This window comes from Scatophagus argus, chromosome 12 (assembly GCF_020382885.2).
Source record: "Scatophagus argus isolate fScaArg1 chromosome 12, fScaArg1.pri, whole genome shotgun sequence".
NCBI classification, from domain to species: Eukaryota; Metazoa; Chordata; class Actinopteri; family Scatophagidae; genus Scatophagus; species Scatophagus argus.
The window spans coordinates 17382119-17407098 of NC_058504.1; the positions used below are offsets into that span (position 1 = coordinate 17382119).

General features: G+C 40.6%; 2 protein-coding genes across 2 annotated transcripts; one reads left to right on the forward strand and one right to left on the reverse strand.

The window, feature by feature from the left end:
* The first annotated feature begins 127 nt into the window (after nucleotides 1-127).
* hmmr (hyaluronan-mediated motility receptor (RHAMM)) lies at nucleotides 128-7819 on the forward strand. Its single transcript, XM_046406122.1, has 20 exons — nucleotides 128-306; nucleotides 537-635; nucleotides 740-816; nucleotides 921-998; nucleotides 1179-1367; nucleotides 1483-1569; nucleotides 1683-1794; nucleotides 1926-1991; nucleotides 2285-2358; nucleotides 2470-2543; nucleotides 3535-3902; nucleotides 4004-4152; nucleotides 4237-4472; nucleotides 5127-5243; nucleotides 5367-5567; nucleotides 5655-6359; nucleotides 6472-6544; nucleotides 6761-6937; nucleotides 7053-7215; nucleotides 7378-7819. The coding sequence occupies exons 1-20, from the start codon at nucleotides 261-263 to the stop codon at nucleotides 7392-7394; spliced, it is 3108 nt and encodes a 1035-aa protein (XP_046262078.1). The 5' UTR covers nucleotides 128-260; the 3' UTR covers nucleotides 7395-7819.
* A 243-nt stretch (nucleotides 7820-8062) lies between these two features.
* On the reverse strand, nucleotides 8063-9198 carry LOC124068155 (insulin-like). Its single transcript, XM_046406123.1, has 2 exons — nucleotides 9009-9198; nucleotides 8063-8319 (listed from the first exon to the last, which is right to left on the reverse strand). Exons 1-2 carry the CDS (start codon nucleotides 9196-9198, stop codon nucleotides 8174-8176), a joined length of 336 nt encoding a protein of 111 aa, XP_046262079.1. The 3' UTR covers nucleotides 8063-8173.
* Nucleotides 9199-24980: the final 15782 nt, after the last annotated feature.

The following is a 24980-nucleotide window of genomic DNA, read 5'->3' on the forward strand; positions in this document are numbered from 1 at the left end:
TGCGTTTCTTCTACCTTAAGTGCCCTATTTAAACTCACATTATTAGTATTTACGTTACCGACTCGTTGCTTGAAGGACAAGAGGGGTGGGTTACGTCATGCAAGACTGGTTGCCTATTGGCTACCCGCACGTAAACGTACGAATGACGTTATTTTGAAATTTCAGCGGTGAAGCGTTTGTTATGTTACGGGAGGGAGTTGCACTGTAACCTTATCGTTACGGTTGGAAATCTAAAATTAGTGACGTGCCGTGTATTAGAAATGTCTTTTTCAAGAGCCCCGTTGAAAAGGTTCAACGACAACGTAGGTAAGCAATATTCAAAACTACACGCATAGCACCACCCAAGTTATTCAGCAGTAAGTAACGTTAGCTAATGCTACCTGAGCAGTTTATGTATGTAATTGGTAAGTTACACTTAATCAGGATAAAAACAGCAGTCAAACCGAAACAACCAAAGCACTCTGGGTGAACTTATAATAACTGAGCTGTCGAAATAATAGCAACAATAACGTAGCTAATTCTGTCATTGACCGAAGGTTGTGCCCCTCCGCCGGGGTCCTATGAGATTAAGCCCGAGGATCCGAAGGGAGCAGCTTCCTTCGAGAAATCTGACCGATTCAGACCTGTTAAAGCAGGTGGGTAAATGTGAGAGGCACAGTGCAACAAGGAAAGAAGACTTCGAAATAATTATCTTAAACGTAAGGTTTTGTAACCACTTATTTTCATTATCGGTCTCAAGCCGCTCTGCCACCGCCATCGCCCTCCAGAAATGCCCTTGTGTCGCCTGTCCGTAGGAGTTTGTCGGTTGATGGCCTTGTAAGTTTTTATATATATATATTTCAACATATGATAACGCAAGTCCTCACTAATAGTTCTGTTAGTCTTACAGCTGCCTCTGACACAAAACTAACTCTGTTTAGGTTGAAGGGTCAAATGTAAAGAAAGAGAAGAATGGCATGACAATGGAAAGGAAGCAGCAGAAACTGTTGGAGAAAGAGGTACACTTCATAAAAGGAACAGTTTGCTATAGGTTTATCATAAAAATGTTCTTGTTGGAAGTCTGTCATCACTGGCTTGTGTCCTTTGGTTAGAACTGAGCAACTGGTAAATTGACAGTTATTCAAATTGTCTTTGTTCCACTGCTGAGGTCAAAGTCCTAAACTTAGCTTTGATTTCAGATAAGGTCCCTGATTCAGCAGCGAGGGGAGCAGGACCGACAATTGCTGGTTCTGGAAGAGGACCTGAAAAAGGTGGAGGCCAAGCTGCTGGCTGCAGTCAGGGAAAAGACAGGACTTGCTGCCAATGTTACCACCCTTGAACGACAGCGGGTTGAGCTCAAAAGGGTCAATGAGTTCCTGAAGAACAAGGTGTGCTTGCTTGTGTTTATAAAATGTTTATGCTTAGGCTTCAGTGTATTTAGAAATTCTATCTTTATGTCAGGTGTCTTTGAAAAGTGTGTGACTGAAGGAATATTTTTTTTAGGTTTCTGCTGACACTACAAAAAAAAGAATCAATTCTCTCACAATGGAGCTGATGGAGGCCAGGAACACTTTGGATGTTAAAAACAAGGTATGACTTGTCAGCATAAACTTTATTATTTAGTAAGATCCTTCAGTATTTTTAATCATAGCTAAATGTTAAGTTTATGACCACATTTTCATCCACAATGCGTGTGTGTCCAGGAGTTAAGTGTCCTGCAGATTAACACTGAAGGCCAACTGAAAGTGCTAGAAACTGACCTCCAAGCTGCCAGGGCTACTGTCACTGCTCTAAAGGATAGGAACAAAGACTTGGGTGAGTTTTGTCAACAGCAGATAAAATGTATTAAATGTACACAGGAATGAGTGGATGAAAAGCAACAATAATGTAACCTTACTTGTACTGTGGTTTTGATTTATTTTATTTTTTAATTTTTTCTTTTGCAGTGGACCTTCATCAAGTGACCAGAACTCACAATGAAGAGTTGGAGCTTGAGAATGCCAAATTGCACGGTGAGTTCTGTGTGTGCCCTGGTTTTTCCTTGACATACTTGTGTGTACCCTTAGCTGAAAAAGAAAAATCTCTAGGATAAGTGCCAGTTTTCTCTGCCTGGTTTTGCATTTTAAGATGCATTTATGTCTGTATAATTATCCTCAATGTACAACATACGTCACATGTTACAGATAGCCCTGCAGGTTTGCTTCCATTTGTGATTACCTGTAAGCGTGTGTTATTTTTAAGCTGCCATGACAAGTGAATTTCCCTGCTGTGGGATCAATAAAGTTCATCTCATCTTATTTTCCAGCTGTGATACTGGAATTGAGGGAGGAGATCAAAGTTGTGCAGGGATACCTGGATGCAGCCAATGAACAGATCCAAGTATGAATTATGCCTGTCAAAGCAAATCTTACAAAAATGGGCATCTTTCCTCAATATTTTAGTCATGCTTTATTAAGGCATGCTTGAATAATTTGTGTGTTTGTATTGTAGGATCTCCGCTTGAAGCTCAGAGAGAAGACGCAAGAGGACACTGTTGCAGATTCTCAAGTTCTGGAGAAAATAAAGTAAGAAAATGCATATTGTTGTCATTGTTATGTTTTTTGTCTGTTTTTTTTTTTCTGCAGACAAGTTAGGTTTTATCTGTAAACTATGACCAGTGTTTCCTCACAGTTTGCTTTGATCTTATGGCAAATGGACGTTGGGGTCAGTGTCTGTCCATCTTTGGTTTCAGAAGGATTACATTCATAATTTGCTTGTATTGCAGTTAGTAATGTAATGGCTTGTCTCAAACTCGACAAGTCAGTGGAAGGTAGGGTATTTAGTCTGCAATGTTTAGGTGGGTGGTGGGTGTTGAAGGACATCCACGCCATTGTCAGAACCCAAGGTTTCCTTGCAGAACAGTACATTATAAACAGATGATTACCGTAATTTCCGGAATATTGAGCGCAACTGAATATAAAGAAGAAAAAGAAAAAAAAAACTTGTACATATATAGGCCGCAATTGTCTATAAGCCGCAGGTGTCCACGTTGTCAGTCTCTCTTTCCTTGTCACTCTCAATGTCACTTTCGTCTTGAGGCAAAATCCATAAATTAGCCACATCATTGTTTAAGCCGCAGGGTTCAAAGCGTGTGAAAAAGTGGCGGCTTATAGTCTGGAAATTATGGTACTGTTATTCACTTCATCTATCAGTGGTGTTAATGTTGTGGCTGATTGGTGTATCTGTACGTTAATGTGTGGTGTGCTAGCTAGGCTACCCAGTTAGCTTAACGCTTAGCAAGACTAATTTCCGAACAGGGTAATTATTAAAATGAGTCTTTACTGACATTGTCGTGGTACAGTAAATACACTTAAGAGCTACTAGACGGTGCAATGATGAAATAGAAATGCAGAGAGAGAGCAGGGGGTTATTGTGCTGCATGGAGCAGACATATTAGAATTTACATCATCCATGACATCTCCACTGCTAATGATGGTAGAAGAACAACCTGGCCCCGCAGCTACAATTATAGGCTAAAAAAAAGCTGTATGACACTTATTTCTCACTTTTCCACAGGCAACTGGAGACTGAACTAGAGCAGCGCACTACTGAGCTAGAAAGTGCTGAAGATGTGCTAAGACAAAAAGAAGAATCAGCTCAGAAATTCCAGAAAGAACTTCAGGCATCAAAGGATGCTTTAGTGGAGATGGAGAAGAGGTTAGAGCACCAAGAGCTGGAGCTTATGTCCTCACAAAAGTCAGCAAGTAACACAGAGGAGCAAATAAGGAAGGCCAACCAAAAATTTCAAGACTCTCAGGCAACCGTTCGACAGCAGGAGGCTGAACTTGCTAGACTAAGGGAGGTGCTCAGAAGGACGGAGAAGGAGCTGGATGAGAGAGTGGCGCATCTTGAACAGAGGTATCTGTTCTCTGAGGAAGAGAGAAGTATGTTCACCAAGTTCTTGTTACAATGTTAGTTTAAATTGCAAAAATAAATTGACTGTTGTGTGATGCATGTTTTGGGTATATATTGTTTTGGTGATTAGGCAAGACTCAGGAGGAGGGGCTGAGGAGGGTGGAGGAGCTGAAGACGGAGCTCATCCTGCTAAAGGAGGCTAAAAGAGATGAGAAAAAGAGACAGATTCAGCTCGAGCAAGAACATGCTGCTCTTACAGAGGAACTGACGAGAGAAAAGGTTACATGCGTTTTTGTCTTACAAGGCATCTAGATGAGTACAGGATCACCCAAAAGCAATAACTGACTCTACTCTTTTCTACAGGCACTCGTGGACTCCCTGTCTGTGCTGGTGGAACAGGAGAGAGAGGAGTCTGAAGACCAGTTGAGAAAGCTGAAGGAGGAGATGGAGGAGGTCCTGGGAGAGCTTGCTCTCCTGGAGGATCAGGAGCACAGGAAGCAGGAGGAGGCAGAGAAGAGTCAGGAGGCTATCCAGAGGCTGCAGGAGGAAAACAACGAGCTGGAAAGACAGCTGAATAATACCAGGGGTCTACTTGAGAGGTGAGCAACTAAAGCCCAAACACACTGATAAGAAGTGTTGACATAAAAAGTATCAAGATTAGTTTAAATGTAGTACTTGCTTTGCAAAACAAAACTTTTGGATTTGTTGCTGCCGGCTGTCTGATGTTATTTAGAGTTACAGGCACCTTGAAGCATGCCCTAACAAACAGTGAGCATAAAGTAGAGAAAAATAATGACAAGTTGCCAGTCTATCACAGGTTTGACACTGACAGCGGGTCACTGTCTGTTTCTGTGTTTGACCAATTTCAAGTTTTCAAGTCACCTCAGCAGTCCATTTTTGGAATCTGAGGGGAACCAGGTCACTTGGATTGGAACAAGATTTCTTTGCTTTTATTAGACAGCTGAAAGAGGAGACACACTTAAAATAGTGACATGAAAACATGGTAGACGTGACACTCAGCAAACATCTTAAGCCAAATATGAACCTAGGATGACAGTTATTTTCTGGAGTCTGTGATTGTTTAGTCTTTTAAATACTGTAAAGTAGTGAAATGTGGTGCTCCAAAGTGCTACTACAACTACAATCTTATAATGATACTTGTGCCTGTTCTATTGCACTGTGAATTATGTGTTTTAGACCAGTAAATTCAGCTTACATTTAACACATGTAAACTGTGTGCTTGTGACTTTTAGTAAGAGCAATTATATGGCAGCTTTGAAAGAGGAGCATTTAGCAGCCATGAAAGAACTTCAAGAGGCACATGCAGAATCACTGAGCAAGATGGCAGACATTGTTAAAGAGCTGGAAAGGTGAGCCCTTCACTGTCATTATTTCTTGAAGTATTCCCGGATTGTCAGGTTGATTCATATTGTCGTTTATCTTAAAAATCTGTCTGTGTGTAAGCTTCACAGATCGCTTGTCTTACTTTTTAGCACCAAAGAGGCTCTGAATGAAGCAGAGGGGAGACAAAAATCACTGGAAGCAGAGGTAGAGAGAGTGACCCAGCAGGTGAAGGAAGAGACGGACAAAGTGGTTGAACAGAAAGAGGAGGAAATCAGTAGTTTGAAGGAGGGGTTACAGGAGCACCAGGAGAGACAGTCAGCTGAAGTGAAAGCCGGGGAGGAAATTTCAAGGTGTGCTTCAAATTCACTTTCAGTCTGTCTTGAAATAGCTGTCATATTTCCACCTTTTTAATATCCTGTTTTTCCTTGACCTGATAGAAAGTTGTTGGAGGTGAAGATTTGCCTTGCAAAGAAAGAGGAAGAGATGAAGGCCATGGAGGCGAGCCACACTGTCCTGATCCATCAGCTACAGCAGGAGCTACATCAGACACTGGGGCAACTAGAGGAACAGAGAGGTCAGAGTATTGCTCAGCTTCAAAATGAAAAGGAAAAAGCACAGGAACTGCTAAAGGAGGTCAGCCAGGAAAAAAAGGAAATAATAGAACAGTTCCAGAAAGAAAGAGAAGAGAGAGTTAAAATTCAGACAGCCCTCCAGGAGGAAAGGGGAGCATTAGAGATGGAAAGGAAAGACCACCAGCAGGCCAGGTCAGAGGTGCTCAGACTACAGACTGACCTTGAAAGAACAGACAAGGAAAACAAGAGTCTTCTGTGTCAAGTAGAACTCAAAGACCAGTCCAGGCTTACTCTTGAAAATCAGCTTAACATGGCGGAGCAGGAAAAAAATCTGCTTCAATCTCGCCTGGATGATATTGAACAAAGGGGGTTCAGCTTCCAGACCCAATTAGACCTTGTTGAGGAGAAGATGCAGGCCATGCAGTCCGAGTTGGAAGAGCAACGGAAAGACCGACGGGCTCTGCAGGAGCAGGTAGAAGTACTGACTCAGGAAAAGGTTACACTACAGTGGGAATTGGAGGAGCAGCGACATGAACTCCAGAGACAAATAACTGAAGCACAGGAGAAAAGGTGAGCAAGACTGGATTTTCTATTTGTCCTTTTTTTCCTTCCTTCTTTCTTTTTTTTTTTTTTTTTTTTTTAATTTGTTGCATGTTTTAACTCCTCACTCCTTTCTTCCAAGCTCCCCAAGCTCTGAGTCAGAACACTGGAGGAAACAATATGAGGAGCTGTTTGCAAAAGTTGGGCCCTTCCAGGTCAGTCTTTTCTGCTAATCAGTATTTTTATATCAACAGTGGAAACTTACTATGTGCAATATTAAAGGTATGGCTTATACTGATAAACACACAGATAATTACCAACTGGCTCTGCACTTTCAGAAGATCATTTTAATGCCTCTCAGCTCAGTTTTTTGTTTTTTTACAGGCTGCAGCTTCATTGTATTCAGTATTGATGTTGTTCTGTGCCCACAGGAGCAGCTCAATGCGTTCGCAGCAGAGCGAAATGCACTACTCAATGAAAATGGAGCAAACCAGGAGGAGTTAAACAAGCTGTCTGATGCTTACGCTCGTCTGCTGGGCCACCAGAACCAGAAGCAGAAGATCAAACACGTGATGAAGCTGAAAGATGAGAATATTTCCCTAAAACAGGTGATTCACAAGAGCAACATTGTCTGCTTCTCAAACCTCACCTCCAAATGTTTTGTCTCGAGGCCAAGTGCCAGAACTTCATTCCTATTTTTTTCCCTGGCTCTGTATGATGTAGGAGATATCTAAGCTTCGGACTCAGGTGAACCGGCAGAAGAGTGATCTGGAGCAGCTCAAGTCAAAACTCCCCGGTGCACCTCGCCGCAGGTTTGATCCCAGCAAAGCTTTCCAACATGACAAGGAGAACAGGCAAACTGAAACGAGTGAACCTCTTAAAGACGGTGAGTACTAAAATAATCTTCCACTGCAGTTACCTGAACCTTTACAGATGTGACAATATATGATGAGATTTAAAGAGGTATATGGCTTTTGTTGATGATTTTCATCTTGTGCAGTTGCTGAGATATTTGTGTGGATGCCTAACTCTTTGTTTGTTTTGTCAGGAAATCACTATGTGTAATGGAGCTCTTCTGCCAGACAAGAACCGACAACTAGTTGGCTGCCAAGTTTAATTTATATGGTCTGAGCTTAGTTTTGCAGCCTTTTGTGTCAAATTGTTACATAGAGCATGAGGATTTATGCCATCTGTTTTTGATTTTAAAAAGCAATGCTGGGAGCAGATTGTGTAGCATGTGTGTGTGTGAGAGAGAGAAAGAGTGACAATAATGAGGAAATAGATAAACGCAATCCAGAGAACAAAAGTCATAGTCAGCGTAAAAATGTGATATGATGCTTTTTATTGTTTAATGTGTTTTGGAATTTTACCTGTGTGACTTCCTTTGCAATTCTTAGGATAGCACAACCAGCAACTATTTCTTTCAAAACAGCTCTTAATGAAACTTTCTTCTTTGTAAATAAGCAAATAAACACTCTTCTTAAACAAAACTCTTATTGAGATTTCCTTCATCTCTCACATGTCCTAATGTTATGTGCAAAGCTTTTGTTTTTGTTTTTTTGTTTTTACTTGGCTCTCCATGGCCATGTCCATCCTCAACCAGTAGAGAGCACTGTAGGACTGCAGCCACATGTTGGAGCGGAGCAAAAACCTATTACAACCCATGTTTCATCCACACTATGTACCAGCTACAAAGAACACAAATTCACATCTTTACAGAGAGGAGCCCTGGGTTATGGGTCATGAAGCTTTATTTCCTTCAGTTGATAAGACATAGCCTGCAAGTACTGAGCCAGAAATTGACTTTTTACAAGCTATGAGTGTGCTAGTCATGGAGTGATGAGTCAGTTGCAGTAGCCCTCCAGGTGGTAAATGCTGCATGGCTTATGGCAGCACTGCTCCACGATGCCTCTCTTGACCTTGGGCTCATCGTGGCCAGACAGAATCCTCCACAGCCGCTGCTCCTGTCTGGCTCTTTTAGACAGGAACCCTTTGAAGTGGAGAAAGTTTCCATAGCCCTGTGTTAAGTCTTGCTGCTGTGCAAACCTCGGTTTCCTCAAACTACCATTTAGACTGTTCACACTTTAATGGAGACTTAATGGCCAGGTAATCTGATCTTCCCAATCCTTTTAGTCTTGTTAGTCTTTACTGCGAGAGGAGATATGATGGCGCTCCAGAGGCATATCATATCTTACACCTCTAAAGTTTACTTCAAAGCATCAATAGATGGTTTGTGGTGGACGATTCAAATAATGCATTTTGGGAATAGTGTAATGAGGAATTTGGGGATTTCACAAGATTACTGGATTTGTCACATCATAAATGTTGAAAGCAACAATAAACCAAAAGCGTGGCCACACCACTGAATTCAAAAGAGGCCAGAGACGGGCTTTGCACACTAATGATGGTTTAGACTAATAAAAAGATTTGGTTCATGGAAGTTTCCAGCATGTTGTCTCTAAACATTTTTCCTCTAGGGTTAGGGTCCAAATTTGCATTCTCATTAGACTCAGTCTGAACTTTGAACATGATGGACAGAGATGCAAGTCCAGCCTGGGGTCTATGGACAATGTCATGCTGTTTCTTTCTTAACTCTCACCATCAACACCACAATTAAAACTTATTTTTACAAAAGACAAACAGAAGTCAATACTGTTCCTAGGGTTAAAGTGTCCTTACCAAGCAGATGTTCCAGATCCCGTTTGTGGGGTCGGTTTGGACTGTAGAAAAAGCCTCGTTCTCCACATACAAAGTAGAGGGCATCCACCAGGTGGGAGCCACACAAGTGCTGGGCGGGGGCTGAGGACACCCCTGGGGAGCAGAGCACCAGCAGTAACAGCATGGACACCACCCATGGTATCCTGGCCATAGGACGGATACAGTCTCTTAAACAGTACAAAAAAAGAACAGCTCATAAAATAGTACACATCTGGTCAAGATTTTATTATGCTAGGTTTCAAAGACAGCAAGTAAAACTGAATCCACCAATCAATACCTAATACCTCAAGGTCAGATTCTTGAAAGGATGAATAGATGTTCAAAATTGATGAGAATTTTGTTGATGACACTCAGGCATCACAAGACCACTTTCTTTTGATAGCTTTTGATACAGGCATTTTGCATTGCTCCTGTATAATTCTAAGATAGTTTTGGGCCTTGGGAGTATAATAGCTCAAAAACAACACTTTGGGCATGTAGCAATGCCCCAATTCAAAATAAGGGCTTTGAAGTGAACAGAACACTGAACAATTTATTCATTGCTTTGGAAATCAAATGTCTGAATGAAAAGCTGCAGTGGAACAAGGTCTACAGAAAAGACACTGGATGATATTTGACTCAAATTTCTGAATCTTCCAAATTAGGTTGAGATTAAGCAGAAAAGTAAAATATTAAGAAAGGCGATGGGTGCAGACATTACAACTTCTTGGTGAAACAGGTGGTCTTCATGGTGATGTGGTAATGATAGTTCTGAATGCCTGCAAGAATCAAGCACTTTTAGTTAAGCACTTAAGTTAAATTTGACCCCCAAACCGTCTGTCATCTTTTTGATATTTTATTTACACATTTACAAACAACATTTTAGTCATCAGCTGACTGAAGTTGTTTGTTATTGCTATGCAACGTCTGTTGATGTAAACTGAAAAGTGGTTTTAATTAGATTCCCTTTACTTTCCCTTTATCCCAGGTGAGCCTTATTTTACCAAAGCACCTTCTATTACAAGTTGGAAAGAATGCCCCTGTCCCAGAATCACCACTATGGGTACTGTCAGTGTACCCTCAAGGTCAGTCCCCAACTTGCTGTCCAGCTTTAGCTGCTGTACTGCTCAAAAGTGGGAACGATCTGTTCAAGATTACAGAATTGTTATTAGTCAAATCCCATTTGTGATGGATATTCTCCTGGGTTGGAAGTTCAGCTCCATTTTCAAGGTGAAAAACATATTTAGCAGTCATTTAGAAACTATATAGACCTTTTGTGGACATCTTACAGTGTACTACAGATTATTGGATTGAAAATGAATCATTTTAACAGTGTCTTTAACAATGCACCTGTGCCAGACATTACGGCATTGGCAGAGCACTCTATCTGGCCTGCCACTCCTCTATCCTGCTTGGCTGTATGCCAGGCTCCTTGGCAAAGCAGATTGGTTGAATTATAGATCTTGCCCGTGCTACTCTTTACTTTTAATCCTTAGTTATTATACACATAAATTTTAAAAGCTGAAATCTTGAGGGAATACAGAGAAACTTGCTTACCTGTGTTTGAGGCCTCAGTGCAGCAGAGCAGGTGGTAGTTACAGATGAGAAGGGCGTAGGCCTTCAGGACTACACAGGTACAGAGAACATCTCCACTTGGCCACCTTTCCCCTTTATAACTCCCCACCTCCACCTGGCCTTTGTCAGGCTCAGCGGAAAACGCTAAGGTCCTCTCATTAACACCCTGACCTGTAAGCATGTTGATCTGTTCTTGAGTGGCACTAAGTCATTTAAGTGATGTGTGGACTAACAGTAGAGTTGAGGTAAAGTTGAGAAGGGCAATCACACAGAGCAATACCCAATTCAACCCCTGCTGTGCAGTGGCCTGACTGGAACAGTTCACATGCTTACGAACAAACACCATATGCCATGTTTGATGGCAGAGTGTAGATTAGAGGACTTTCAGACAGGTTGGTGACCACTAGTGGTGTGTTTGAGGTGGAACTGTGTGCAAAAGTAAAAAAATGTTCCTGTTAATAGTCTTAAAAATGTTAGAAATGTCATAAAATAGAATAATAAGAATATGCAGTTTAAAATTCTTCTAAGTAAAATACAATTTCTAAAGAAACTACGAAAATGACATTTTCAGACTCACAGCAGTTTTCAAGTCAAGTTTTCACTTTCCTGTATGTCTTTCATCATTTGTGCATAATGGGCTGTGTCAGTCATCAGAATTGGAATCAGGTTTTAGTGACCAAGTATATTGGTACGCACAAGGAATTTGTTATGGATGGTGATGTCTCTCTTCAAGGATTCAAGGAGCTTTATTGTCATTTCACACATGTAGAAACATGAGGTGGAACGAAATTAGTTTTCCTGGTCCCGGTATAAGCCCAATAACCCACAAATACTAATGCTATAAACATAAAAACAACCAGAATAAAAAGATATAACCAGTGAATCTAGCAGTAAGACAGTATACAGTCAAGGCAAGACAATATATCGTCACGTTCTGGCGTTACGCTTCGCTGTGATCCGACATCATATGCAGTGTGCAATATGCTACCCTGAGGAATATGTAATAGTATGCTATTTCAGTACTATTTTCAATAAAATTTCTGTACACAGTTAAAGCCTCATTTTTTTTTTTGCATAGGTTTTGACTCATCTCATCTTGTCATGTGCAGCAGCTGCTCTTTTTAATTTAAGTGCCCACAGTGTCTGAGGGCGGCCCGAATTTAGTTTTTAGGAGACACACTGAATAAATATGTATCAAATGATGACTCGATTGTCAGGTCCTGGGAATGCAGCGCAGCTGTGTGCTCTCACCCCATGTCTCTGTGGTTTAATTTCACTTTCAATATTTAGAATTGATTATAGGTAGCTACCATTACGTTTGCAATGTGCTTTTGTAATGACATGCCCTGCAGAAGTGCACCTGCAGTATAAACTAGAGTAGATACGGGAGATTTCAAAGGAGAACAAGTTCAATACTAAATGAACATATTTATAGGAAAAAATTGCACTCTGTGATTTTTTGTGTAGCTTTTCTCCACTAATTTGGCACACAGAATATTATGACATAATCATATTACTTGTTTGTGAAATTTGGGGCTACACCATAAACAATAAGGCTCTGATTTTATATTTGTATTCATTTCATTCTAAGCTGAACTGTCTCATTAAAATAATATAATTTACTACTTTTGAGGGAAAAACTCAGACCTCTTAAAGATGAACCAACTCAGAACATCGTGTACAGAGCCGTGGCAGATATCACATCTTTCAGTAACGTTCTGGGGTCAGCTCTCCAGCTGTCAGGAAATTCAGGTGTAGGCTCATCAGTATCAGCCGAACTGTCTTAGAAGCAAGACAGTGGGGTTTCTAAAAATGTGTCATGTTCTCCTTTTGGCTGTCATTGCACCACTGAATTTAAGTCTTCCCCAGCTACATGCTCACTATGAACAAATTCCATTGGACAACAAATTCAAATAATCAACGAGGCAGATTTCTGAAATTTTACTGTAACCTGAACTTTGAGAATCACAAACTCTTGAGACTGATAGAGCTGCTATTTGTGATCCCACAACTCATGAAGCTCTTTGATCACGTCACAAGTTGATCATGTCACGTTATTGTCAGTATTCTATATTTGCATGCTGCTGTCTTTATCCTGTCTTTGTGCTGCAAGGGCCACATAAACTGTGCTCCTTTCGGTATATGACTCAGTCTGCAAGTAGTATTAGCTGCTAGTTGTTGCATATTTTCTACGCAGTTAATTGGAGTCAGTCCTTGAACAACAAAAACTATCGACAAATAGTCTTTGGCAGCAGTACCAGCACCTGTTTCACATTTGTTTCAGGAACACTTCACAATGTAGACCTTCTCAAACTTGTTGTACTATATCGTAAGGTGTTTTCTTTTCTGAGAGATATGTTTAAAAACCATATTTATGGTGCATTTGTTTCATAATGTTGTTTACCTTTTGAACTTTAATTTTGACTGCATGTTGACATGAATGTGTAACCCAATCTAGACACTACAGATATAAAAATAAATACAACATGAACCAACGCAGCTTGAATTCAGTCAGCAGCTGTAGCTAGAATGATGTTCCTCGTTTATACAGATCTCATGTTGGTCTCATGTTTTGATCAAGAGGCTGCAAAGCTCCAGTTTTTGCTTTGGTTGTTTTCAGTCCAAAGGAGCTCCACATTAAAGCACCTAGAAAGAAGAGCAAACAAGCAAACCTTGTGATTTTATACCATCTGCAACAAAATAATGATGTCAAAAAATACAAGTTTGTCATCTGATGTAAACTGGTGAGATAACATATTGGTTCACAGAGCTTACATACAATAGAAGTTAATCAGTTCTGACAGTTATATCTTTCCCTATATGCATTTTAATGTAGTAATAAGCCTAACCCAAAGTTCAACTTTCTTTTAAATGTATTTTCCACAAGGGTGATAAAATCTGTTCCTCAAGAGTTTACAGTCTTGTAACTTTTTGATGTATAACACATGACATAATCAAATATCTTTTTAATAAATAAGACAAAGAACATCAAATAAATGTCCCTGTGTGGTACAGTGGCTTTTGGGTCCTGGAAGAATTAACGAAGCAGATGTTCATTTCCTGTAAATGACAGTAGAAGGAAGGCAGGTCTTTCAAAACCTTTGTAATGAAAGGATGGTCTTTGGAGGAAATGATAAAATATAAAGGTTGGGAGAAAGCTATCCAGAACCTTGGCACTGCAAGTGGAGGAGGTGTTAAACGTAGAACCAGGAAAGGTCCAAATCTGTCATGCTTTGAAACTCATTCCTTGAGGGAACAGGGCAAAGTGGCAAGAGCTACTAACAGCAAGCACATCCTTCTCTCCCCAGTCGCATGGCTGCTTCAGACACGCACATCAAATAGCAGAAGACTAGCAGACGCCCTAGACATACAGAGACAGACAGAAGTTGGATGGAAAGTTGGCTGAGTCCCTAAGGTGGGAGTTGCGCAACGCGTCTTCTCTTCTAGTGCGTTTGAGGAGATAAAAGAGAGTGAGGAGTTCAGCCTATTGAGATGTTGTTAATCTGCTCTGATAGTGAGCCTTTTTACTCCCATAATTATCCCTGACTTTCTGAGGATGGAAACTGAAAAGACTTAGAACATCAAAAAAAAAAAAAAAATCGTTGACTTATGCAGCAGCAGACAACAGAAGCAGCTTGGATCATTATGTTTTTATGTGAGAGTCTGAACCGTAAGAAGGCAGAAGTAATGAGACAGAATTCCATGAGTCAACTTTGAGAGCTGGATACTGATACAAAGCATCCATGAAGATTCCTCTGTGCTTTCAGACTGAGCAAATCTTTGAATATTGAATGGCTTCCATTAAAAATCACTGCGTGTTGAAAAGAGAAAGCATCAAAAAAGTGTCAAAAGAAGTTGAGAACTTTTTTTTTTCAATCTTAGGCAAGGGCAAACAGTTTCGATTCTGGCAGGTCAAGCAGCCGTGTCATATGCAAACATTGTCTCATGCATGCGTGCGCATACACACAAAAGACAGACTGGACACGTCCTCCTGTTCCAGACACTGCTCCCCCATGTGTGTCACGGCCTGCTGGCTCAGATCCATGACAGAATGCCACAGACTTTCAAAAAGCGTTGCTGTGTGTGTGTGTGTGTGTGTGTGTGTGTGTGTGTGAGAGAGAGAGAGAGAGAGAGAGAGAGAGAGAGAGAGAGAGAGAGAGAGAGAGAGAGAGAGAGAGAGAGAGAGCTGCCCTGGTGTCTGCACTCTCCTGTCCTGCCAGTGACAGTCGCTAATGCAGTACTAACCTCTGTCATGACCTACTTTGCTATGCCACCTCTGTCTGGACCCTTACAGATCTCTCTCTCTCTCTCTCTCTCTCTCTCTCTCACACACACACACACACACATTTTTGATAAATAATAAAAATTGTTCTTATACCAAAGAATTTTTTAAATACTGTTCTTGATTCATAGCACACACACGGACATGTGAGCAGATTAGAATTATAAGTTGACAGGTTGAGTTGGGGAACGGAGCTGGTAAGAGCACGGTTTGACAGCTGAGAAAATGACTACATGTTATAAATGTGACAAGTGCCCAGGAGAGGGGTGAGGCAGGACAGAATGATGGCCAGTTTGATTTTCAGGCCAGAAAATAGATTTCTATTTAAACTCTCATGGGACTGGCCTTTTCAAGTTGAGCTCTGTGCGAGACAAGAGAATTCAATTTAAGATTGGCATTTTTCTGGTTTGCGTGAGGCTTCCTTTAGTTTGATTGATTGATTTAAGGGTACCACACATCCTCTCTGAATGGATTTTTCTTTCACACCACATCTGAGAACGATGTTGTGTCTCTTTGGAGTGTGACCCTCCCACCTGGGTATTATAACCCTGCAATGGCCTGGTGAGCAGTAATATTAGCTTGAAATGTGCTTGATCTCTTCCATTTCTCATTGGGAAAGGGTGTTCATTCACTCTGGCTTGGGAGTGACATGATACAGTCTTTTCTTGTTGATTTAACAATTTGAAATCAGTTTTATGGTTGCATCTTTTATACAGCTAAGAGACAACTGTCATCATCTGGTACTATGCTCACAGTAATCATGATAACCATGACTACCATATACACCAATTTAGTTTAATGCATTATCGGGCTGGCATTTGTTAATCAGTGTTGAACAGAGGTACAGAGTACTGAGGATAAGGTGACTGTTTAAGTTAAGGGATCACCCTTTGTTTGTAAGGAGTGGATATAGCCACCGTGATGCCACACGGTGGTTTGTGGACTACTGTTTTGATGCCCTCAGTTTGATGTTTTGCTGTCTTGTTTTGTTATTTTTACTTGTTTCCCTCCTCACAGGTTGCCAAGGTAGCCATAAAAATAAATCCTGCTTTATAGCCTATTTCACTCTAAATGTACCATTATTTACAAAATGAACATCAGGCAGCACTGAAAAAGACTCAAAACTAGCAATTGAGACCATTACCTCATCAGGAAAGTGTTTGAGGTGGCAATACCACATGTGAGAAGTGGGGTCATTATTGTATATGTCTACGGACAATTGTCTTTTTGAAGTCAAATTGTAACCATTGGAGTCACCCCCTGCTGGCCATTAGAACAAATGCAGGTTTAAGGCACTTCTGCACTGGATTCAATTTTCAGACCCAGAGGTTAAGACCACTTCTTTTGGGATCACCACTGAAATTCATCCAGTGACAACCTGTACAGTGACCCTGAGAGTTCAAGGAACCTCTATTTAAGAAAAAGGAGAAAAAAGGAAAAAAACAAGCAAAAAAATCATGCAAATGGAAGAACATTTAAAAAAACATTCTAAGAAATTCTCAGAAAAATGTGAGTGAGAAAACGCAACCAAATACAGAAATGCTACATGTGGAACATAGGACAACTGTTTCCGTGGGACACAAAAAAGTGGTGAGCACAGCTGGGAAACAATTGTTGTTGTTCGGTACTCATACAGTTAAAGATGTCAGCTATGCATGTGTTTTCTTAATTTTCTTGCAGTGTTTTGAGCTCTCAGGTCCATCATAGATATGAATGTATCAAAATTCTATGGCAATGGCAAATTGCAAACCCACACTGCTGCTATAGTTATGGTGTAGGGTGTGGAGTCAAACCTTGAGGATTATAGCAGAGCTGTTCACAGCCACCCGCTCTAAGGAATGCTTACTTGTGTGTGCATGTGTGTGTGTGTGTGTTTCCACAAATCGATAGGGCTGGTATCACCCCCCTGAGTCTGTCTCCCCCTGCTCTTAGAGATAAAGTAGAGAACGCAGACCTACAGCCAGACATATGAGTGGGATTAACAACAGGCGCTTATTTGGGGGAAGAAAAGAGGCAAAAGCTAAAGATAGAGGGATTTCAGCACTTTTCATTATTTCGTGGAGAATGTGTACAGCAGGTACTGTCAGGAAAAAGGTCAGAATCAATCAATCTAATGTTCTCTGCCAACCTGCCTCAAATTGCATATTGACTCAGTGTAACAGTTTCCAAACCAGTGGATTGGATGCATGTTGACAACTTTAATGCTACTTTGGAGCTTTACTGGAGGAGTATCTATATGCCATTATTGGGTATCTCAGGGAGTTTGAGTTGATGTTACTAAGCCCAAGCTGTTCATCTCACTGCTTTCTGCGCTATCTATTCCTCAACAAGTTTCTCTCCTACAATGTGCTGGTGTAAATGTGTGTGTGTGATAGAGAGAAGGGGGTGCTGGTGGTTATAGAGCAGAATGCCAAAGATGTCCATGGTTGTGTGTATGTGCATGTATACCTGACACCTGAGAGTTATCTCGATCTGTAACTGTCTGCTATCTGCTGGAGCTGTCAGGACGATATATATAAGCAGTGTGTAGTTGCAGAGAAGGGCTGCATGTTGCCTTGTTGGCTCCCACTGAGTTCGCATATAGCATGTTGAACAGGAGGCACTACAGCTTTGATATGTTGATGAGAACCTTTCATGTTGTGTGTGTGTGTGTGTGAGAGAAAAAGTGTGTATCAGTATGTGTATCAGTGCATGTGTTTTAGTCTTTTGCCCGAGAGCAGGAGGGAGATGCTTCAGATGTGTTGTCCTTTCATTCCAGAGCCCTCCTTTGAGGTAAGAGGATCCCATGGAAACTTAACATTTCATTGTGACTTGCCACAGATAAAGATTGAATTATCTGTGTTCTCCTTAAATCCCCATTCAATTTTTTTTAACAGGGATGAAAGATTTTGTCTGTGGTGCCTGAGGAGCTGTATATCCTGCTGTTTGGTAATATCTGAAATTAATTCCTCCACCCGTCCCTGTAGTGCCTAAACAATTCAAGGGCAGTGTTAGATCCTCAAATTGAGAATTTACTGAAGGCCTTTGTACAACAACCATTGATGGAGTTTTTGTTAAGCATAATTCCATTTATCATTACTGTGTCCTAGCACAAACTGGTTTGTATTGCCAAAGCAACAAACTATATGTGATGCTCAATCACAGGGGTTGTTACCCATTAATGGAAGTAGATTTTTTGCCCAGTGTTAGAGAAGGACAAAGAAGAAGATAATTCTTTGAAGTGAAAGCAGAAGACTCCCCTCTGAGTCACCACAAAGAAGAATTTCAAGGAACAGAAGGCAGAGAAAGGTGAAAACAGAGGACGTGATACCACACAAGAATACTTATTCTTTCCCAGTAAGCATTGCTTCATAATTCATCAGCATCTGGACATGAGCTTCTCATCCACACAATATTTCCACTACACTGTATATATACACACACCTTCACCCTGTACATTGTGTAACTGCCCCTTGCCTTGCTCAGTAGATGGTTTTCTGTGGATGTGAATCTTTCTGAATAGCTAACAGAGTTTGATGGTTCCTGCTTTGTATATTTAAATTTGAAGGTAAAGTGGCTTCATAAATGATGGATCTCTGTTGATTATAGATAAATGCTAAGTTTGCAGAAGCAAGTTTTCAATAAATGTACTAAAAAGTGATGCCATTTTCCTTTTCTATCCTTTAAAAAAACACAACTAAACAAAAGCATCTTAAAGCTGACAGTTAATTAAACCTGCAACAGTTTATTTATTCGACCTGTGGGATCAGCACAACAAGCTGTTAAGCACTACACGGACATATCATCACTTTAAAAAATTGATATGGGCAGTGTGTTAGCAAGCAGGGGCTTATTTACACGGCAAGAAGACATGAGCAACATTAGCATTCATTTGAAGTTGTGGTTGGGTACACCTGATGAATTTAAGTCCAATATTCACAGTCTTTTTAGCTCTGCCTCCCAACCAAATCCTGAGTAAAATATTTTATTGCTCTACACATACAGAAATGTCATAAAACAACTAGAAATTAATATCCTTTGGAGGCAGATGCAGGATCCAACATATTTTGCTTCAGCAGACATAAACAAGAAGAAATATCTGTTCAAGAAAGAATCCCAAAAGTGAGAGAGGCAGAGGGTAAATATTAGTTCAGAAGTCCTCACACTAACAACTGGCCAAAGGACAAAACAGGATTGAAATATGACTCAAACTGTGTGGAAATTTAAAGATTCCAGCTTTGAGCATTAAAACGGGCAAAAAAGAGCTTTAATAAAGCAAACAGCGCAGATGATTTAGGGTGGCCAACCTGACTTGTCACAGAGGCAATCCTTCTAATAGAACCGCTCTGATTTATCACTGAGACTCTCCACAATAGAGACTGTAATGGGCTTTATTCATATTTTTATTTTATGAAACACGATGAAAGGGGTCATGGTGGCCATTAAGTGGATTAATGGTATGTGTTGGGTAAAGAAGAGCCTATAAAGCCTTAAAAGTTAATGCTGTCATCTTCAGACTCCTGTCCTGATGGAGTGGGAGGGGCCACGTACAGCTAATAAACATAATTCAGCCAGGTACTGTCAGATCACTGGGGGACAAGATGGATATCACTTGGCAGTGTTGTGGGGTGTGTCGGCACATTAACACGGGTTATTTATGCTCCATAATGAAGAGCATAATGAAAATTGGACACAACTATAAATATGAGCAGGGAAAGCGTAATGTGGAGGGATAATCATTGATGCAATTAAGGTGTCGTACACATGCAGTGTGAGCCCGGCCTCCCCTGACTTTCTCTTCTTCCTTTCACCAAGGCTGTATTTCATCTTGAAACAGCTGGGGGAATGTCAGCGTAAATCCCCCACTCTTGCACAAGGAGGCTGGCATTTTAAATATGTTAATGCCAAAACAATAAAGTCGCTGGTTAATCGATCTCTGAGGTTATTGACAGCTACTGTTACACTGCTCGTGATATTGCTCTGTCTTAATTGGTGTGTGGGCGTGCCTCTGTGGCAACTGTTCTCACTATGTGTTTATGAAATGAGAAAAAAAACCAAAAAAACCCAGAATGAACAGTTCTGACTGCACGTTTTGGTGCTCGGTCGCAACTGTCATTCTATGAGTGAGAGGGAGGGAGGGAAGGAGGGAGAGAAAGTCGGGTCAAGAGATCTGGGAGGAAGAGAGATGGAGACAGATGAGAGGGGGAGTTCGGGAGCTGAAGTGACCCTGCAGACCAGATGCTGATGCACTGCCATCACTGAGCGCTCTGGCAGCTCTTGCTCTCATCTGTCACTGTCACCCAGTGTTTTACGGTTTTTGTCCTCATCTGAGAAATAAGAAGAGGTTCTTATTTCTCTTCCTTTACCTTGTCTGAACATATTCTTTTTTTCTTTTCATGCCACTTACATCTATATGTCGATGTCATTTGTCTCTTCACCTGCTTTCACACAGCTTTCATCCTCCAGTAAAGATTTCTTCATTTCCTGTCCCATCTTTTTTTTTTTTTAAACACACTGCTTTACACTGAATGTCTCACAAGTGTAGCCATTATTTTCACAGCCTCACACAGGAGCGGAGGCTTTTCACTGAATATTTGGATTTCTCCCTCCTCGCTGGACAACCACAGTGGCAGCTAGGTGCCAAACAATAGTTTCTTTGTGTTCATTTCTCAAAGAACTTGCAGTGGAGAATGTGAACAATGTGTCTTTTGATGTTTCATTTCCTTTTGAAATATGTTATGAGTGGTTACACTTGGCTATGTTGGCGCAAAGATGAACTTATATTAGAAAGCCTGCATTGATAATACACTATAAAGATGATGAGTTACTTACTTCAGAGAGACTGAATGGAAAGATTTAGAGTCTCAGTGAGGACCTCAGGTTTGTCTAGGAGCCAGTTAAGAATGCCTCAAAACCTGTGAATAATTTGGTACACATTATAATTCCCCACGAAGAAGAAAGAAAAAAAAAGATAAAGAAGAAGAAAAAAACTCCTCCTGATCTGCATCCAATTTTGTAACCAACTGTTCTGCAACTGTCTTTATTACTCTGGAATCTCAACACAGTGAATGTTGATCAATACTCATTTCTTCCGTCCCCAAAGAACAAAACTGTCTATGAAGTTACTTAACATAGGTGGGGTAGACATTTGACATTGACACATTACTAAACTTGAAACCTACTTTTTTAATTTTGTTGCATATATAATGACAATAAAGACTATCTATCTATCTTATAGTGGGAGGACATAACTCTTCATATCACAAGTTGAGGCAATGATATCATATGTCAGCATTTATGGCAGCATTTGAATGAAGATACAGATGTTAATTGATTTTGCATATTTTGAAACATATATAAGACAAATTTTTGAATTTATTATACGTTGCAGTGAGGCAACCTTTTGTCACAGATCAGTGAAAGTGCTGAAAAAATTTCAGGTCTGTAGTGAAATTGAAATAACTTTTATACAGGATAGCAGAGCACATACTCTGCTCCAGGGTCTCACTCTCTGAAACAAGCTTGGACATCCCCCACTGCTCCACTCATGACAGCTATACCATCATAGGCTTGTGCAACATACATTAGATTATATAAAATGTGTGACTGTAGTATCTCCTCAATCCATAGCCCAACAAACCTCTCTCACTGTGCTCTCTTGTGTAACAAAACACACACCAACGGCAAGCTGCTGTCTGTGGCTTCATCTGCCAGATCCTCATTTGCTTGATGATGCTTTCTGTGATTTCTTGTGAAACACTCATTGTCATTTAGATCTGAGAGAAACGCAAGAGGTAGGCGGAATAAGAAGGAGAAGAGTAATTTTGTAAAAATGGTTCAAATTGTTTAAAAAAGTTCATACCTTCAGAAAAATTGCCTTGACCCTCCGAATGAAATGCTTTGCTTTTCCGAAAACGGTTAGGGTTAGGGTTAGGGTTTGCTGCCACAGTCTGGTAAAGATGTTGTTTCCTTTCTGATATCTCTGCTGCGCTAGCAGTTTTCAGCTGCTCAATTAAAATTCCTTTGAGTTTTTGTGCTTCCAGTGCTCTGCCAGTGTATCATAGTGGACATGTGGAAAATATTCTCCTGCTCCTGGAAAACTTCTCAAGCCCTCTTCCAGGTAACATTAAAAGCTGTGTGAAGAGTGTAGAGTTGTTGGCTACAGCTACTTTAGCCATTTAAACTGCTCAAACCAACTGTTTAAGTTAAATTATTGCTGAACTCCAAATAGTCTCAGGGGGTATTGTGGGAGAGGCACTTGCTTTGGGCCACTTTTTTGGAGTACCTGGACATCTAATTGCAGTTAATTCACCTTCCTCCTTTCTGGCTTACTCATTTGTGTGACAAAATAGGCCCCTCAAATACAGATTAAAGAGTTTGGTTTAGACCTGCTCTAATTGCTCATGACACCATGAGACAACTTTTGTTGTGATTTGGCACTATATAAACCAACTGAATTGAAAATTTAATTGAAAATGCAGTCAAATCAGCACAAGACACAAACACAAAAAACAACAACCAACCCTATGATGATGTTTGGACAGATATTTCTTTCATTGATTTGCGGAAAATGACAGCTGAAGTTAGGATTATGGTTATCCTAAAAGATTTGGGGCTTTTGAGAAAACATTTGGGGCTGGTGCACTAGAAGACACCCTTCTGCTGCCCTTAACCTCCAGTATTAATAGATCAGTACTGACTGGCTGAATGGCCCTGTGTACAGTAGCCTAAAGTATGTATTGTGCGTGTGAGGTGCAACCTTATCCTTGCGCACTTCATCCTTCTTTGGCATTATATAACAGAGACAAAGAACAGAGAATTTCAGATGTTTTTTTCTTGAGCTCAAGTGTACGGTGTAATGCTGTATGTGCGTGTAATGCAGTTTTAAGACATATGGGGCCATCTATCCTTCACTCTAAAAGTAAAATATGCAAAAAGAGAGAGAGAAAATGCTGTGTCTTTGCTTGGCAGCAAGGGCTGGAGTTGGGGTTGGGCAGAAATCCCTCAGGTTAATCTTTCTAATAGCAACTATCCTGACTGTCACAACCAGGCTGGGACAGCCACTCGCAGGCTCAGATGACTTTGTTTTGTCCCTATCTGAGAAAGCCTGAATAATTGGAACTCTCTCTCTCTCTCTCTCTCTCTCTCTCTCTCTCTCTCTCTGTGTGTGTGTGTGTGTGTGTGTGTGTGCTTCAAAAATAGAGCCACATAGACACTGATTTGTGTTTGGTGGAACAGATCAAATTGCTTGTACCCACTTTTCCATGGCAGAGTTTGTAAATTTGTTCTGAGCATGTCTGTGTCTGTGTATGAAGATTATGTATGTGTGTGTGTGGTATCCTCACTCCTGGGCCAAACCCTGTCATTTTGTGCTTGTCACATTCTGTTAAGTGTAGCTCACACTCCTTCCTTAATTCCCTGCATTCCCTTGTCACTTCCAACGTCAATCCGGATGCTCATAAACAGCATTGCTCGAAATGGCATCCGATTCATTCACCCGACCACACAAAGAAGGGAAAATATGACCACCTCCACCCACCCACACGAACACAGCAGTTTCTGGTATAGTGCCAAATTTTACGTTTAATTTCCATGACTTTCTAATACTTTGTTGCTCTGCGTCAACATATGTTATGTGGTGCATGTGACTGTTTAGATTTTACCACTGGTAGAAAATGAATTTTAAGTATTAATTAGATACTTGTACACTCAGTGAGAGTAATCAGATAAAATGGTAACATGTAAAACTCTTCTATTATGACAAGTGGCTCCATCTATATGGAATCTACAGGCTTTGTTATTTTCTATTGTATTTCTTCACACTGAAAATCTGTGATGATGCTCAGTAAAAAGAAAAAAAGATGTCCAGTCTGCCCAGAGGGGGCTGTTGCTGCAAAATGGCATTGTCTGTGCAACTTGTCTGAGGTGTCTGTCTGTGATTATTATTTGTTACAACCATAAACTAACCATTGTTGTATTTCACACAGGTTGTCTAGCCCAAGGAGGCATAGCCCAAGAAATCTTCTGCTACATATTCACATAACAACATAGCCTCAAGATGAGTGATGGAGCCAGTGTTTAAAATTATAATCCTTTAGGATTGTCATGAAATCATTTATGGTCAGCATTTTTTTTCAACAATAGTCATTAAAAGCATTTACATTATGTAAAGTATTGAAGGTGTTCGGGACATTATCCTGTCCATCATGACAGCATAATATTAGGCTGTAAGTGATGTAGCTCCCGTGAAATCAAGCATTAGTCTATAAACAATAATTCTCTGCAAAACTGTGGTTAATTTCCTGCTTTCCTACTCAACTTGTTACTCTCTGCTGTTTTTTGGCAAATAATGTATAAAAGGAAACACGAAAGAAGAAACACTCACTTGTGCTAATCATTCTTATGGAAAGCTAGCAATACACCAATTAACCCTTATTTTGTCTCTCTCTCGCTCACACACACACACACACACAAACACACACACACACAAACAGTACACACCTTGTAATAGAGGCTAACTGATAGCCTGCTCCCCATTAAAATACTACAGGCAGGATGCAGCTGTTTGTTCAAGTCCACAGCCAGTGGGAAAGCAGAGGGAGACCATGAAATATTTTGGTCAGGAGCTTCAACCCCCCTGCTGGGCAAAGATATGAGACAAAAAATTTATACACCATTTACACATTAGTGCCCCAAGCCAGAGAAAATGAAGAGGGAGGTCCGGACCTGGGAGATCTGGCTAGAGTTATTCTTGGGTGTTTCTGTCTCACCCAGAAGGAAGCAATGATTACTATAAAGCACTGCCACTGCTATACTACAAGAAGAATGTGCCAGAAGGCACTGTAGAGCTGTTCTCACAGCAGGCAGTGCTCAGCTTTCATTGAAGTCAGCTCAGCCCTAGACTGGATTGCACCCGATCTTTATCCGTCATGGAGGATAAAGATCTACTGCGGTTCTCCTATCACCATTATATATTTGTCCACTGAAATTTACATAAATGTTGCCATCCAATTGGGATGATCAACGCAGATACACTACATTGCCAAAAGTATTTGCTCATCTGCCTTTACACACATATGAACTTAAGTGACATTCCATTCTTAATCCATAGGGTTTAA